Here is a 14,234-nt window from a genome sequence, read left to right as displayed (position 1 = left end):
TTCATATGTGTAAGAAAAAATTACAATCCTTTCATGCATACTGAAGTTTCAGAGCGGACACGACCACCACCTTATATATTTATATAACATTAAAAATGACAAAGTATGAACCCCCACAGTGACCTTGACCTTAGTGGTAGAAACCCGAATCTTGTTTGCGACTCACAATACATGTATGGTAATTTCATTTATGAAAGAAAATTTAAAATCCTTTCATGCATACTGAAGTTTCAGAGCGGACACGACCACCACTGTCTATATGTATAAAGCGGGACGGACAGACGGACGGACGGACTGACAGACAGGCGGACGGTTCGATTTTAATATGCCACTCTTCGGGGGCATAAAACTCTGTGCATTTAACAAACATGACCACATGTGCACAAGCGCAGCTCACGTTATGATAAATGTCATCAACGATACGATTAAATAAAGTGTCCTTATAGTACTTGTAACGAGAGCTGTACTCATGTCTACTTTGGTGGAAATATTTTATAGTGAAGCACCGGTCTGCATCAAGTATGCATTTGTCAAGCTGAACAGTCAATGACTCAAGCTTTACGGTCTCTGTCCCGATTGCTGCAAACGGATCATTTTCCCTCTTTTTCTAAATTATACACTTTGTATAATTATATGTATACAAACCGTTAACTTTCCAGACCAAACTACTTTTGTCAAAACTGTGGTTTGAAACTTCGTTTCAATTGACATTTGAAGTTAAAAAAAATGACTCTTGACGTATTTTCACAATCAATTATATTATTGTTCCACAAAAATTGAACGTTGTAAAAATATTGAAAATTTTGAATTTAGATCTTTGAGCTGACTAGAAATATAACTCAAACTGGAAATTTGGCTTAAGCTTCCTTTCAATTTCGATCTTCAGTCTGGCTTGAGATTCCAGTCTAGGTAAAAAATCGCCCTTTGTAACTTTTGAATTTCGATCTTCGAGCTGGCTTGCCACCAGCTATAAATTCAGCTAAAGCTATTTGAATTTGATCTTCGAACTACTTCGAAGTTTAAAGCAGCATGCCTAAAATGAACCAAAGTTTGTCAATAAAATCAAACTTGAGAAAAATGTACTAATATTTTAGGGAAAGTAAAAAGATTCAAGATTCAAGTAATAATTTACATGTTTTGTGCGATAAATGACTAATACATGTATTTTAGTTTTTATCACAATATTATACTGCGTTACTAACACAGTAAGGGTTATTTTTGCATATTGTAACCTCTTTTTGGTAATTTACCTGGGTTGCAAGTGCCATTGATAATGTGTTAATTGCTTTTTTTTTGGTTACTTCACAAAATTATACTTTCAAATGTTTCAACGAAATATCACGAATCTGGAGGAATGCTGCTTAAAATACTTTTTTATTTGAATTTCTATACTCGAAATTGGTGTTTGAAATTTATCTAAAACTCGAAAGAGTCTAATTTGAAAGGTAAATCTAAATTTAAATCTAGCTCGAAATTCAACTCCATGTCAAAATTTGGCTTAAACTTACTTTAAGTTTCGGTGTTTGAGCCAGTTCAAAATTTAATTCTAGCACACAGTTTGGCCTTTTCAAATTTTGAATTTTGTTCTTCCAGCTGGCTCAAAATTTAACTCAAGCTGGACATTTGACTTTCTGTTTTTCTCTATTTTATTGTCACATCCGTGTTATGTGTGCCGTGTGGCGGCTGTTGTAAAAAGTCTCCCCGTACATTTAATCAATGATGTTTTATTTTCGATCCTTGAAGATCGTTTAGCACGACATTATTTTTGTGTATACATGTTATGTGGTAATTTAAGTGTCTTCTTTGTTTGCCCTTTTCAACTTGGGTGGCTCCAGTATTCCTACTTGAATACTGTATAATCACCCTTAGGATATGTTGCCTCTCTCTCTCTTCTCTCTCTCTCCCTCTCTCTCTCTCTCTCTCTCTCTCTCTCTTTCTCTCTCTCCCTCTCTCTCTCTCTCTATCTATGTGCCATACTGTGTCACATTGAAGGTTCCATGATGACAGTCGTATAAACACATGAGCAGATGTTTCTAAATTCAAAATTTCACCATTTTCGTGTAAAATGTTGAATTTTGCTTAAGCCGGTGCTAGGGGTCGTGGACGGTAACTTGCACTTTCCAGTACCGTCCACGAACAGGCTCAATCAAACCGAGCCTGCAACATTTTCAATTTTGTCGTGTTGGACTTTCTTTTGGGGATTCTGTTTTTCTCTATTTTATGTTGAAATTCGACCTTCGAGATGACTCAAAATTCTACTTAAGTCATTTCGACGTTCAAGGAAATCGAAATACAATCCAAGCTGGATCATTTGAATTTCGATGTTCATGCAAGCTAGAATTTCAATTCAGCTAGAAATACGACTGGCTCGAAATTCAATATTAGCTCACAATCTAGCCTTGCAAATTTCATAATTTAGATTTCTGAGCTGGCTCGAGCTGAATCCCCTGCTCGAAATTCGGCCTTTGCAAATTCCGAATTTCGATCCTCGAACTGGCTCGAAATTCAAATTTTATTTACAGTCGCTTGCAGCAGAAAATTATATAATACTATTCTTTCGTTCTCATCTTTTTCCAGTATGTAAAATATTTTGTTTGTTGATTGTTTCTATGAAGATATGCATTATATATACTACTGGGAATAAATGTGTAAATCAAAGCAAAATTGAGATTTCGTTTTAACAAATGCTCAGTTCATATACCAAAGGTGTATGGGAAATAGAAAAAAAAAATCATTTTAGAAATGCAAGTCATCAATGAAAACTTTCAATCGGAATCTCTTAACTCGTTTTGGCTGTTCAAACAAATACTTTAAAAAAAAACAAATAACTCACCATTAGTATTAACGGATACGCCTAAATTTGATCGGCGAGTATAATGCCTGCCTCCACAATGAACAAGATAGTCCCCAGCATCTGCTGAATTAACTGCTGGTATATACAGGATGAAACTTTCGCCTTGTTTGGATTCGAAATATTTACTTTCATCATTTGACGTCTTGTAGTTATAAATCACTTTCGATGAGGTTGAGTTAATTTCTCTGACCCACTTGCGCATTTCGTGTGTTTGTTCCTTGTTTGGTGTGTAAATTAAGCGTGCAGTCTGACATTCCATTACTTTGTGATTTTCGAAGTTTAAAGTTCCACATGTGATTAAATCTGAATTTAAATAAGTTGTTCATATCAAATTAAGTTTCAGTGATCATGTGTGTCGCCTCATGATAGCCATAACTGGACCAAAAATATTTAACCTGTGTACTAAGCACCAGAACTTGAGCTTCCGATCAATCCTGTAAAGTTTCATTGAAATTCTATTAGTAGTATAAGAGGACAAGTTTTGTGACGGACAGATGGACAGACAGACAGACAGACGGAAGGACAGACAGACGACGGAGAATTAAACCCCTTTATGTCACCACTACTCCGTAGAGCCGATACAAAAATTATGCAAATTGTATAAGAAATACAACCGGAAGAAGAAAACAAAACTCTCTTTATTCATATTTTCTGAAAATCATTTAAACTTTAGGTCCAAAGGTTTGTTTAATAAGAGTAAAAAAGTTTGACTCAGATACTAAGATATTTGCGCCCGAACATTGACCAAGTTTATAAATATTGTACAACGATATTGACCTGGCACCTTATTAACTTTCGCACAGGAAATTGGACAAACACTGGTAATATCACACGTTAGTTAAGTGTGGTAAATTGGTATGGATGCCGGAGCATCTTGTTTGATTCCTATCAAAGACCAGATTGTGAAGATACACGTTTTTTTTAAATATACTTAATACAATAATTGATTTGAAATCGTTTAATTACATCTGGTTTAGGGATATCTTTTAAGTTGTGTTTTATACAATATTACTCCATTACATTATCTCACAGGAACTTGAAATTCTATCAATATTAATGATAATATCAAAAAAAAACCCCTATACAGTATAAATAAACACAAGGAATGAAACGCCTTTTCCCCACCCCAACATAATTTACGCCGAACAAATCAACAAAACAACGGATCAAAATAATCTATCGAGCCATTTCGATAAACAATACATAAAGGCATCAAAAACCACCGATAACTTTCTAAAATAGCATAGCTATGTAGGAATAATTCAACATTTTCTGATTATTTCCCGCGATCTGAGTTTGTCGCCGACTCCATTCCGTGACGTCACTGGATTTTGATTCGAGGAGAATAATATTTATTAAAATCATTTATAATAAGTTCCAAAAATAACAGGAATGTATTCAACTTTTATAAAAATTATTCTATGTAAATATATTTAAACATCTTTATGTAAAACCTTTTTAACAAATTACTTTTATAAGTACATTTGAAAGGGAAACCCCAAACAAGAACGGTAAATCTTTGAAATAGTACTTTCGTTTTTAATATTTTTTTTTAATGCATTTATGTATTGTTTATCGAAATGGCCCGATAAATTATTTTGATCCGTTGTTTTGTTGATTTGTTCGGCGTAAATTATGTTGGGGTGGGGAAAAGGCGTTTCATTCCTTGTGTTTATTTATACTGTATAGGGGGTATATTTTGGATATTATCATTAATATTGATAGAATTTCAAGTTCCTGCGATTATCTTGAATAAAAAGTGTATAGCGCGTTTATAATACAAATCTAACGTTTTGATTAAGAATAAGAAAAAAATACATTTAACTCTGCTTTTCCATTTAAAAAAATACAATTGCTAAATATGCAGTTTGTCTTTTTATAACTTATTCGCATATTGTACCTTACTTAATCTAGGTTGTGTATGATTTTTGTATTCTTAAACTGTATTGTAACTGTATTCACAAACTTATCCTCTTTCTCCGTGTGATAAATGTTTTATTTACCATGTGTGTGTGCGTCTCTATGTTTTTTTTAAATCTTTCTATATATGCCATTGTCATGTGATTGTAAATTTTTTTTATATATTATTTGTTTAAGTTTTAGTTAATAAAGTATCTATCTATATATCTATCAAGACCTAAAATACAGTCTGCCTACAATGCAAGTTGCGTTATGAATTTATTTAGTTGAGATTTAGCAAAAATGCAGAAAAGTGTGATTTGACGCACCTGTACATGTACTAGAATATTTTGTTTTTCTAACAGTAAAACACACAGGGTGATTGCAATCGACAGCGCAAATATAAGTAAACTTTTATATGAACGCCAACTATTTTTGTCATTTTTGATAGAACTATGGATACAATTGGGTTTTGGAAAAAACGATGTGGAAGAAACTGTTCAAAAGAGGTTTCTTATTGTTAAGAAACAAACACTCAGTTAACGGCATTTACATCTAAGCATAATTAAATAAATGAATGAATGAATGAATAAATAAATAAATAAATAAATAAATAAATAAATAAATAAATAAATACATAAATAAACAAACAAACAAACAAGCAAATAATAAATTAATAAATAACTAAAAGAGCTTGATATAATGTGGTTGTGGATTGTACATGTATTTGACTGTTAACTAATATATAGGATGCTTGCATTTTTATAAAAAGAGCCATCTTAACAGATCGGAAATAGACCAGTTAGTAAAGGATGTTTATTAAGTGGTATAATTATTGTAATGGGTGAGATTTAACATGTCAGATTTTTTGTTTTTGTTTTACGTCACACCAATACAGTATAGGTCAAATAGCGACGTTCTAACTTTACTGGTTGCAGAAAACCTCATATATCTTTCTGTGCATTATTTTAAACTCGAACGGGCAGCTGAGTAGAAGCACCAACTTTCTGTAGCTTAGCTGTATAGCTTCCTCACATGGCATAGTCGAAACCACAACGGTGAGGAAGAACTGATTTGAAATCAACGACCTCAATGCCTCTGCCACGGATGCCTTTATACGTGTCAGATAATATATGATTTCAAAGATATATGCCGTGAATATTTTTAAACACTTCTCATGTGGTTTCTCCGTTAAGATACTTTTTGGTTATCTATGGTGAAAGTAAAGTTGTGTAGAAACAGTAATGCAACCATTTGTATTACTAAGCGTGTATTGTTTGTAAATGATAACATTGGTATAGACTAGAAATATTCCAGTGATTCGTAAATCAGTTGATAGACGTCATTCTTTAAACAATCTTATTTTTAGATTATAGTTATTTTTTTAGATATTTGTTTTCTTTAAAGGTCATGACACTAACTGTTAGCATTGCCTGAAAAAGATAGCAAACGGGAAATGTTTCTCCTGCAGGTACGTCAGATACCAAATTATGTAATTGGAAATCAGTAAATTTCCTTTTGATATTTAATTTTGCTACTAGGTAGCGTGGGCAAAGGCTTTCTTTTTCAAGTATCGTTCATAAACAAGTAAAATCAAACCGAGCCTTCCACATTTTCAATTTTGCCGTTTTGGAAGTTCGTTTGATTTTCCTATAGTAACTGTTTTAATCATTCAGCAAAAGCGAATTGTGTAAACCGGTCTTACTGACCTGTGTGAAACCACCCTAAGCATGATGGGAACGCACTTCTTTTAACATGGCGGCTTGAACACGGAAGTAATAGAACAAAACGCAAATGCGGCCAGTTGAAACATTAAACTTTTTCCATACAATCCTTTAGTGGTATACAAACCCATTTTCGTTCAATACACGTGATGGTATTTTGTCGGTTGTTAGTTTAAAACCATAAGTGAAAGTTGTTTTGAATATTTGAATAAACAGTAACACAATCGAACTATCAATTGCAATTGCAATATCAAACTCTGGAAAACAGTGATCTCTTGGATGCAATAAACGATTTTAATCACTTGAAAAGATATATTGTGTTTTATAAAATAAAATTGTCATCCCTACGCGGACTTCTTTATGTCGGAGTCACTTTTACCCTCATTTGGGGTGAGTAATGCGTCGTAAGACACAGGTCGATATTTGAGAGACCGGTGTTTATACAATGGCAAAAGCGTTCATATGCGCTTCACTTATACACTTCATTTCTTTATAAATAGCTTTGTTTGCTGACATGCTGGGTATCTAACCAGTGTTTGTGTTTGTTGCTGGAGTATGTCAAAGTCTGTGTAATGCGAACGACGCCATGCATTGTTGATCTTGAAAACCATATTTCTTAAACACATATTTCATTCACTTTGCTTTAAAGATATCATATTTTACATTGAAGAACATTTGAGAAGTTGCTAAACTTATAATTATTTGTTTCATGTAGGATTAGGCGTTTTGATGTATGTACATGTAAACAAATATTCATACTCACACGACGGCTTGATTCCTACCACTATAAAGAAAATAACACCTGTAAATCCTAAAGAAAGAGATTCCATTATGATTTGTTTAAATATGACACGTCTCTCGTTCTTTCTTTAACTCAACGTTCACATCAACGTTTAAATATGACAGGTTTTTTAATCAACATTCACATACTTCACATACAGAATACAATAACGATCTTAAGCATATTTGAACAGAAACTAAGAATATAAATGGTTATTATGAACATTTAAATTATCTAGATATATCGTAAGTAGGTTAGGAAAAAAAGGATGTTAAACAATTATAGGACACTTGAAAATAGTCATATTTAATTAGATGTGTACAGATATGCCCCAGGGGAACTTTTCATGAGTAAATAGCTGATATTATATTATTTGTACAGTAAAATGATTTTTTCTGGAATGATTAATATGCGGATGTAATGAAACATATGTAATTCATAGAAGTTAAAACGGAAATTTATTGAAAAAAGAATACATCCACCACAATATACTTACTTTTTTCTTCTTTTTTGAAAGCACTTAAAAAAATTGAAAACAACTTTTACATATTAGATACATGACTTTGGTAAAACAAAATTATTTACGTGATACATGTACATGTATCATATTGATGGATAAGTAAAATAACTTAGTTAAAGGGGTGAAAACAATTGTTTTTAAAAATAGCTTAAATCAATCACGCGCTGACTTCTTTTTCACACGTTTGGTCAAATGAGACCTAGTTATTCAAAAAAAGTTACGAGCTGATTGTTTTGTCTGATTGTGTGGGGGAGCTCGTTGTTGATTATCTCACGTACTTGATCAGGGGGTGGGGGAGCCTTTTGTCGTTTGTGTTTGTTCTTGTGAAGGGCCCTGATTGTCGATTATCTGGTCATGTGAACGGCAATGGTTGTCGATTATCTGTTCATATGAAGGGAACTGGTTGTCGATTATTTCACTTGCCTTATTATCACGCCCGGCAAACTGTCTCTCCACTGTAAAATTGCGGTGAACTGTCAAACGAGCAAAAGGCATTACCAAGATACAGTGGAAGGCCGATTTAAACCGCTAATTGTAAGTTTTGTTTATGTTTTTGTCTTGTTATTCATTAAAACTACGGAAATGTAGTTCTGTGTAGGATTGTTTTGGGCTTTCATTGATCTAAGCTGTAACAAAAAAAGTAATCTTAAACCCGGGAGAACTTTTTTTCCCTGACGAAGTGAACGACGATTTGTAGAATATTGAGCTTCCCAATCATTAAAATGCCATACCCTTCGGACTTTTTTAAAAAGTGTATGAGAAAAATATCAACCCGTTATAAGAACTTGTCCTTCATGCAATATTTATTACTCCTGAAGGAATTCTTAAATTTGTAAAACGATATTTTCGAAAGTAGTGGAGCCAAAGGGCAAGAGACGGAGCGGGAGGTTCGATGTTGAGCGCAAGTTGATATTAATTTGGCGTAGTTGGGGAGCGTAGTCTATGAATTTGGATACATAAAAGCTTAAGTAGTAAAAATAGACATGATCAAGTGTTGAGACCGATATATATAAACCTTTTAAAGACAACTAATAAAGCGTGATATCCTTTGAACGACTACATCGTTACGGTAATAAATGTTATCGCGAAGGTGTCAACTATGGGTACCTTATAAATTCCATTATTTATGTTTCAGATTTTGATGAGGCCCGATCATTGAATCATATGCATGGCGTACAGGATGCCACTTATTCGAGCTCAATCTTGATTTTTGACACGGTTATGTACATTTAAAAACGTGTGAACATGCTAATTCGACAAAATTGAATATTTTCAGTTCTACCGCGAACAAATGTTTCTGAGCAGGTACTTGTAACGCGATTGTTTCCGCCGAAATGTTATGTTTTTCAAAAGTTAGATATTCAAGGTGCAGAACAGAGACCAAATAATGCTATGCAAGGGGCACATTGAATGGATCACTACTACCGAGTTCATTTTACTATTACCTTCTGTAATAAATAGCGTTAATGTATATGTTTAGATCAAAAACAAATAAGCCCCGTTTTCAAGAAATTGAACGATTTTTGTAAGGTGGTAAATCTCTATGAAAATGGTCGACATTGTGACAGTCGTTTTGAGGATATAACACGTGTTTCAGCCAAGTTTCAAGATATTTCTTCTCTTATTTATTTATCATTGTTGTTTAGTTTATCATTTTCCTCTGTAAGTGTAAATAGAACTGTTTACCTTTATAATCAAACACTGCATATTGTCAGCACAAATCTTGATTTAAGTAAAGAGTAGGTTAAAAAATATATCTGTAAAATTGTGTTTGTTTATTCACAGAGTATCAATGAACAGAACGAACGTTATAGAAAAAAGGCAGTGCTCAGTCGGTGTACGGACTAAATTTTTCAATAATTGATAGACCTACAATAGTAGAAATAAAAGGATATAAAATGTATTATCATATTTCTCCAGCTTCACATTTTAGTACGTCTATTTTAACCTTGAAAGATTTTATTAGACAGCGCTCTTTACATCAACTTAATATCGCCTTGCGACCAACAACCGACCTTTCGCTCAATCTTTTGCCCTTCGGCTCCACTACTTTCGAAAAAAAATCGATAAACACATTTAAGAAATCCACCAAGAGTTGTTTAATTGCACGAAAGACTAGCTCTTGTTATAGGTTGTTATTTCTCTAAAAAAAAATTTCAAGAAATCCGTAGTGTAGAGCGTTTCCATAAGCGCTTACAAGCGCTTGTGACATCACACATGAAGTCGAATACTTCTTAATATAATCCATTGAGTCACGATTATGTATTCTGTATAATTCATTTAAAGAAAAGACATAACTTTAGATTTTAGCCTTTTAGTATCCATAAAAATGTTGTTGTTTTTTCTTATGCAGACTGGTAAAAGGGAGATAACTACGACAGCAAATGCTTCGACATATGACGGTTATGTCTTCTTAGGGATAATGATATAATGCAAAGTTAACAAATATCTTTCTATTTTGTTTCTTACATGTATAAGTATTTTTATGCAAACTATGTAAGATATATCGTAACCTTTGTTTAATATATAATAACATGAACTGTTTTTTGATTGTATAGAAAGTGTAGTAAATAGACTTCTTTCTTCCTATAATGAGGCAGGTAGAATATAAACTAAACAATATTAATAGTATTTTTTACAATATGCTTCCAAACAAAACTTGTTAAAAAGATAAACAGTCATTGTCCTTATTATTTAGTGTTTACAATGACGTTTTGTCAGGAACGCATGTTTTGGTTTTTTTTCTACGTTATAAGCACATATAGAAACCCTAAAACTGCTTTTATGATAAAATATTTTTATGTATTCCAAAATAAGTTTCTGTACACGTTTCTATATTAGAAGTATTAATCTTTTTGAGATACTTTTTCCACTTGTACCTAGGTCCTTAAAGTGATTTTACAATTTGAAAGAATTCGTAATTACATCGCCCCTCCAAATTTCCCCTCCTTGAAATGCCCTTGTACTCTCTCCTAATTTTGTTTTGTGTCCTACTGGGTAACACACCGGATTTATGTTTGGGAAAAGGCTGTGTTGAGTATAAAAGCCTTGTTTAGCTGATCTCGATTTTCATATTTATTCAAAATTTTATTCACATTCCTTAGTGGTAATCAATGTTTTAAAGCATTATATTAATTTAGCATTTTGTAACTTCAGTTTGCCTGAAACTACAATGCATCTTTTACACTTAGGAAAAAGTACGAAATTATTATTCATATCATTACTGGCTTTATGTCAAATGCTGCGTTTTCGATGTATACATGTACTTAAATATATTCCTACTTACATGAGTGATTAATTCCTATCACTATAAAGAAAACTGCATATCGAAGCAGAGATTGCATTTTGATTTGTTTAAATGTTTTAAAAGAAAACAACGCACAGAATTGTAACCTAAAACATATTTGAACGGTCACTAAGCATATTAATGGAAATTATGAAAAGTATTTAAAAATATAGGTGTTATTTTCGAAAAAAAAAGGATGTTAATTCAGCGACATAGCTTCAGAGTCACGTTTATTTTCGGGAAATTTTGAAAATTTATTTTAAATTAGAATATGGTGATGTGAAGTAAGAAAGTAATTAATATATTGCAAATGGCACTTTAAACTATTGTACTGTTTGAGTATAAAAATAATGTTTGAGTATAAAACAAAGTAGTATACGTGTGGAAAACATGGTTTTGAGATGTTTGTCGAGGAAGTTTTTATCAATACATAGGGACATTTATCATGTAAAATTTTGTTTTGCTTCCTTCTACTTGTAATCTTAAATAAACTTTAAAGGGGTATCACTGAGGTTTCTTGACATTACGTGACTAGAATCATTTTTCCAAACTTTTGCAGCGTTTATTTAGGTCTTGACCAATAACGTAAGTGCAAATTTTCAGAGCATTTAGTCACCAAGTCTTTTTAGAACAACCATTTTTGTGCATATTGACCACAACTGAAATGCGTTGTAACGCTTTTTACTAGGATTGGACTAAAATGGCCCAAAAAGAAAGCAAATGAAATTTATTCTGAATATCTTTGATTGTTATTCTATTTTCTTTTTCTTCAGATACTTTAATTGCTTTCATGATAAAAATCATTTATGGTATTCCAAAATGAGTTTTTTACAGAAGCGTTAATCCTTTACGATACGGTTTGTACCTAGGTCCTTAAATTGATTTTAAAATTTTGAAAATTTTGTTAGAAAAAGTCCCACCAAGTCTCCCCTTCACCCCTGCCCTTGTACCCTCTCCTAATTCTGTGCAGTGTCCTGCTTGGTAACACATCGGATATTGTTTCTGTGCTATGTCAAAGGCTGGGTAAAGTGAAAAACGCCTTGTCTAGTTGATCTCGATATCATTTTTTATTCAAAACATTATACACATTCCGTAATAGAAATCAATATTTTATATTTATTTAGCATTTCGTAACTTCAGTTTACCTGAAATAACAATGCAATTTTTATACTAAAGAAAAAGTACAAAATTATTATACATATTATTACTGGCTTAGTGTTAAATGCTGTGTTTTTGATGTATACATGTAAATCAATATATTCTTACTTACATGAGTGCTTAATTCCTATCACTATAAAGAAAACTGCATAAGAAGCAAAGATTGCATTATGATTTGTTCAAAGTTTTTTTTTATAAAACGCACATACATGACATAATCTTAAAACATATTTGAACAGAAACAAAGGATATAAATGGTAATTATGAGAGGTATCCAGAAATATTGGAAATAGTTTCGAAAGAAAAAGATATGAATTCAGTGTTATCTTAAAGCGACATACCTTCATATTTAAGCTAATTTTCAGGAGAATATAATTAAATATATAAAAGTAGAATATTTGTTGTTGATTTTTTTGTTTTTATACAATTGAACATTGCGTTAATGCAAAGATCCCTGACCTATCTAATCAGTGGATATAATAATAATTTCACCAACACCTATTTGTTAACAAAAGAGCACATGTCAAATATAATGTTATTCAAGTAAAGGATCAGAGAAAAGAATCTATCGATGTAGTTAAGACTAGTGAATTTGGTGGGGAAGGTCATATTTCACATGGCCTATAGGACCTATAAATGATATTATAAAGCAAATATAAAAGCTATAAGCCGTGTACCTTCATACAAGAGAATCTTTTAAAAGTTTATTATAAGTACATGATGAAAATCACAATCGCAACTACTCGGCCCTTTCCGTCAGTCTTCGGATAAGGACATCGAACACAATAGTATGAATACACAGAACGGATGCTGTATTTCGGACTAACCTACGCTAAGAAAGTAAACATGTTAACAAATAGTAATTTAATGCTGGGAGTTGTTGACACGTTTATTTCAAATATATGTTGTAAAAGCAAGTAAGTGATTTCATAGGTACAAAAGCCAACAATACATTATTTATATATTTATTATCATGGTTGTAGAATGCGAAAGTACAAAAAACCAACATGTTGACATTTATTTGGATTTGTTTAAAATTGAACATCAGTGGGCATATTTAAATAACAAATTATTGTCAGACATATTTTTAATTATAAGACTACCGGAACGGACATAAGATGTCAAATATATACATTCGTTTTACATTATCTCTGTTTCTATTTACATCTGAAACCACGTGGTAAACTACTTTCAATCCGTATTGTTTCTGAGGTTATTATAGATAATAGCCGAGGCAGTTCCGAATGTGAAAATGAATGACACCCCCGTCTGATAGGACCTATTTTGACCCCATGACTATCTTTGACAATCTCTGTAGAGGTTAACTACGCAATGTTTCATGCCAAATATCTTAACATTAGCTAACCTCTTGTCAATTAAGAGAAGAATTTTCAAGTTTTTTCTATATACATACATGTGTAAGGAAAACCTTTCGTCCCTGGGGCATGGTAATTTTTACACTAGGGGCAAAATTCAAACAAGTTTGGTAGAGTACCTATAGATGATATTATATACCAAATATCACAGCTCTAAGCCTTGAACCTTCAGACACGAAGATCTTTTTAACTTTGACAATCTCTGTAGAGGTTCACTACGCAATGTTTCATGCCAAATATCTTAACATTAGCCAACTTCTTGTCAATTCAGAGAAGAATTTTCAAGTTTTTACTGTATACATACATGTATAAGGAAAGCCTATCGTCCCTGGGGCAGGGCAATTTTTACACTAGGGGCAGAATTTAAACAATTTTGGTAGGGTACCTATAGATGATATTACATACCAAATATCAAAGCTCTAAGACTTGAACCTTCAGACACGAAGATCTTTTTAATTTTTTACTATAGAGGTAGATAGTGAAAATTAATGACCCACGGGGCGGGGACAATTTTGACCCTAGGGTTATAATTTAAAAAATCTTTGTAGAGGTTCACTACACAATATTTCATGCTAAATATCTAACCTCTAGCCTTTGTCAATTTAGAGAAGATGATTTTTTATGGGTGTTTTTACT

At 32.5% G+C, this 14,234-nt stretch overlaps 1 protein-coding gene across 7 annotated transcripts in view; it reads right to left on the bottom strand.

Annotated features, from left to right (window-relative positions):
- The window catches only part of LOC132731846 (nephrin-like), a 33,057-nt gene extending 21,855 nt beyond the window's left edge, over positions 1-11,202 (bottom strand). For 5 of the 7 annotated variants that reach the window (XM_060718124.1, XM_060718127.1, XM_060718126.1 and 2 more), the window contains exons 1-2: positions 7,241-7,465; positions 2,834-3,157 (exon numbers count right to left, since the gene is read on the bottom strand). In XM_060718124.1, the coding sequence (XP_060574107.1) occupies positions 2,834-3,157; positions 7,241-7,307 (391 nt within the window). In that variant the 5' untranslated portion in view covers positions 7,308-7,465. Of the gene's footprint in view, positions 1-2,833; positions 3,158-7,240; positions 7,466-11,064 lie in introns of those variants that run through there. The other 2 variants (XM_060718125.1, XM_060718130.1) reach the window with 2 other exon arrangements.
- Between the last annotated feature and the right edge of the window lie 3,032 nt (positions 11,203-14,234).

The sequence above is a fragment of the Ruditapes philippinarum genome, unplaced genomic scaffold, assembly GCF_026571515.1.
Source record: "Ruditapes philippinarum isolate M1 unplaced genomic scaffold, ASM2657151v2 ctg4888_1_1_1_1, whole genome shotgun sequence".
Lineage (NCBI taxonomy): Eukaryota > Metazoa > Mollusca > Bivalvia > Venerida > Veneridae > Ruditapes > Ruditapes philippinarum.
The sequence above is the reverse complement of the archived record's forward strand: the minus strand, read 5'-3'. Positions and strand labels throughout refer to the sequence as shown.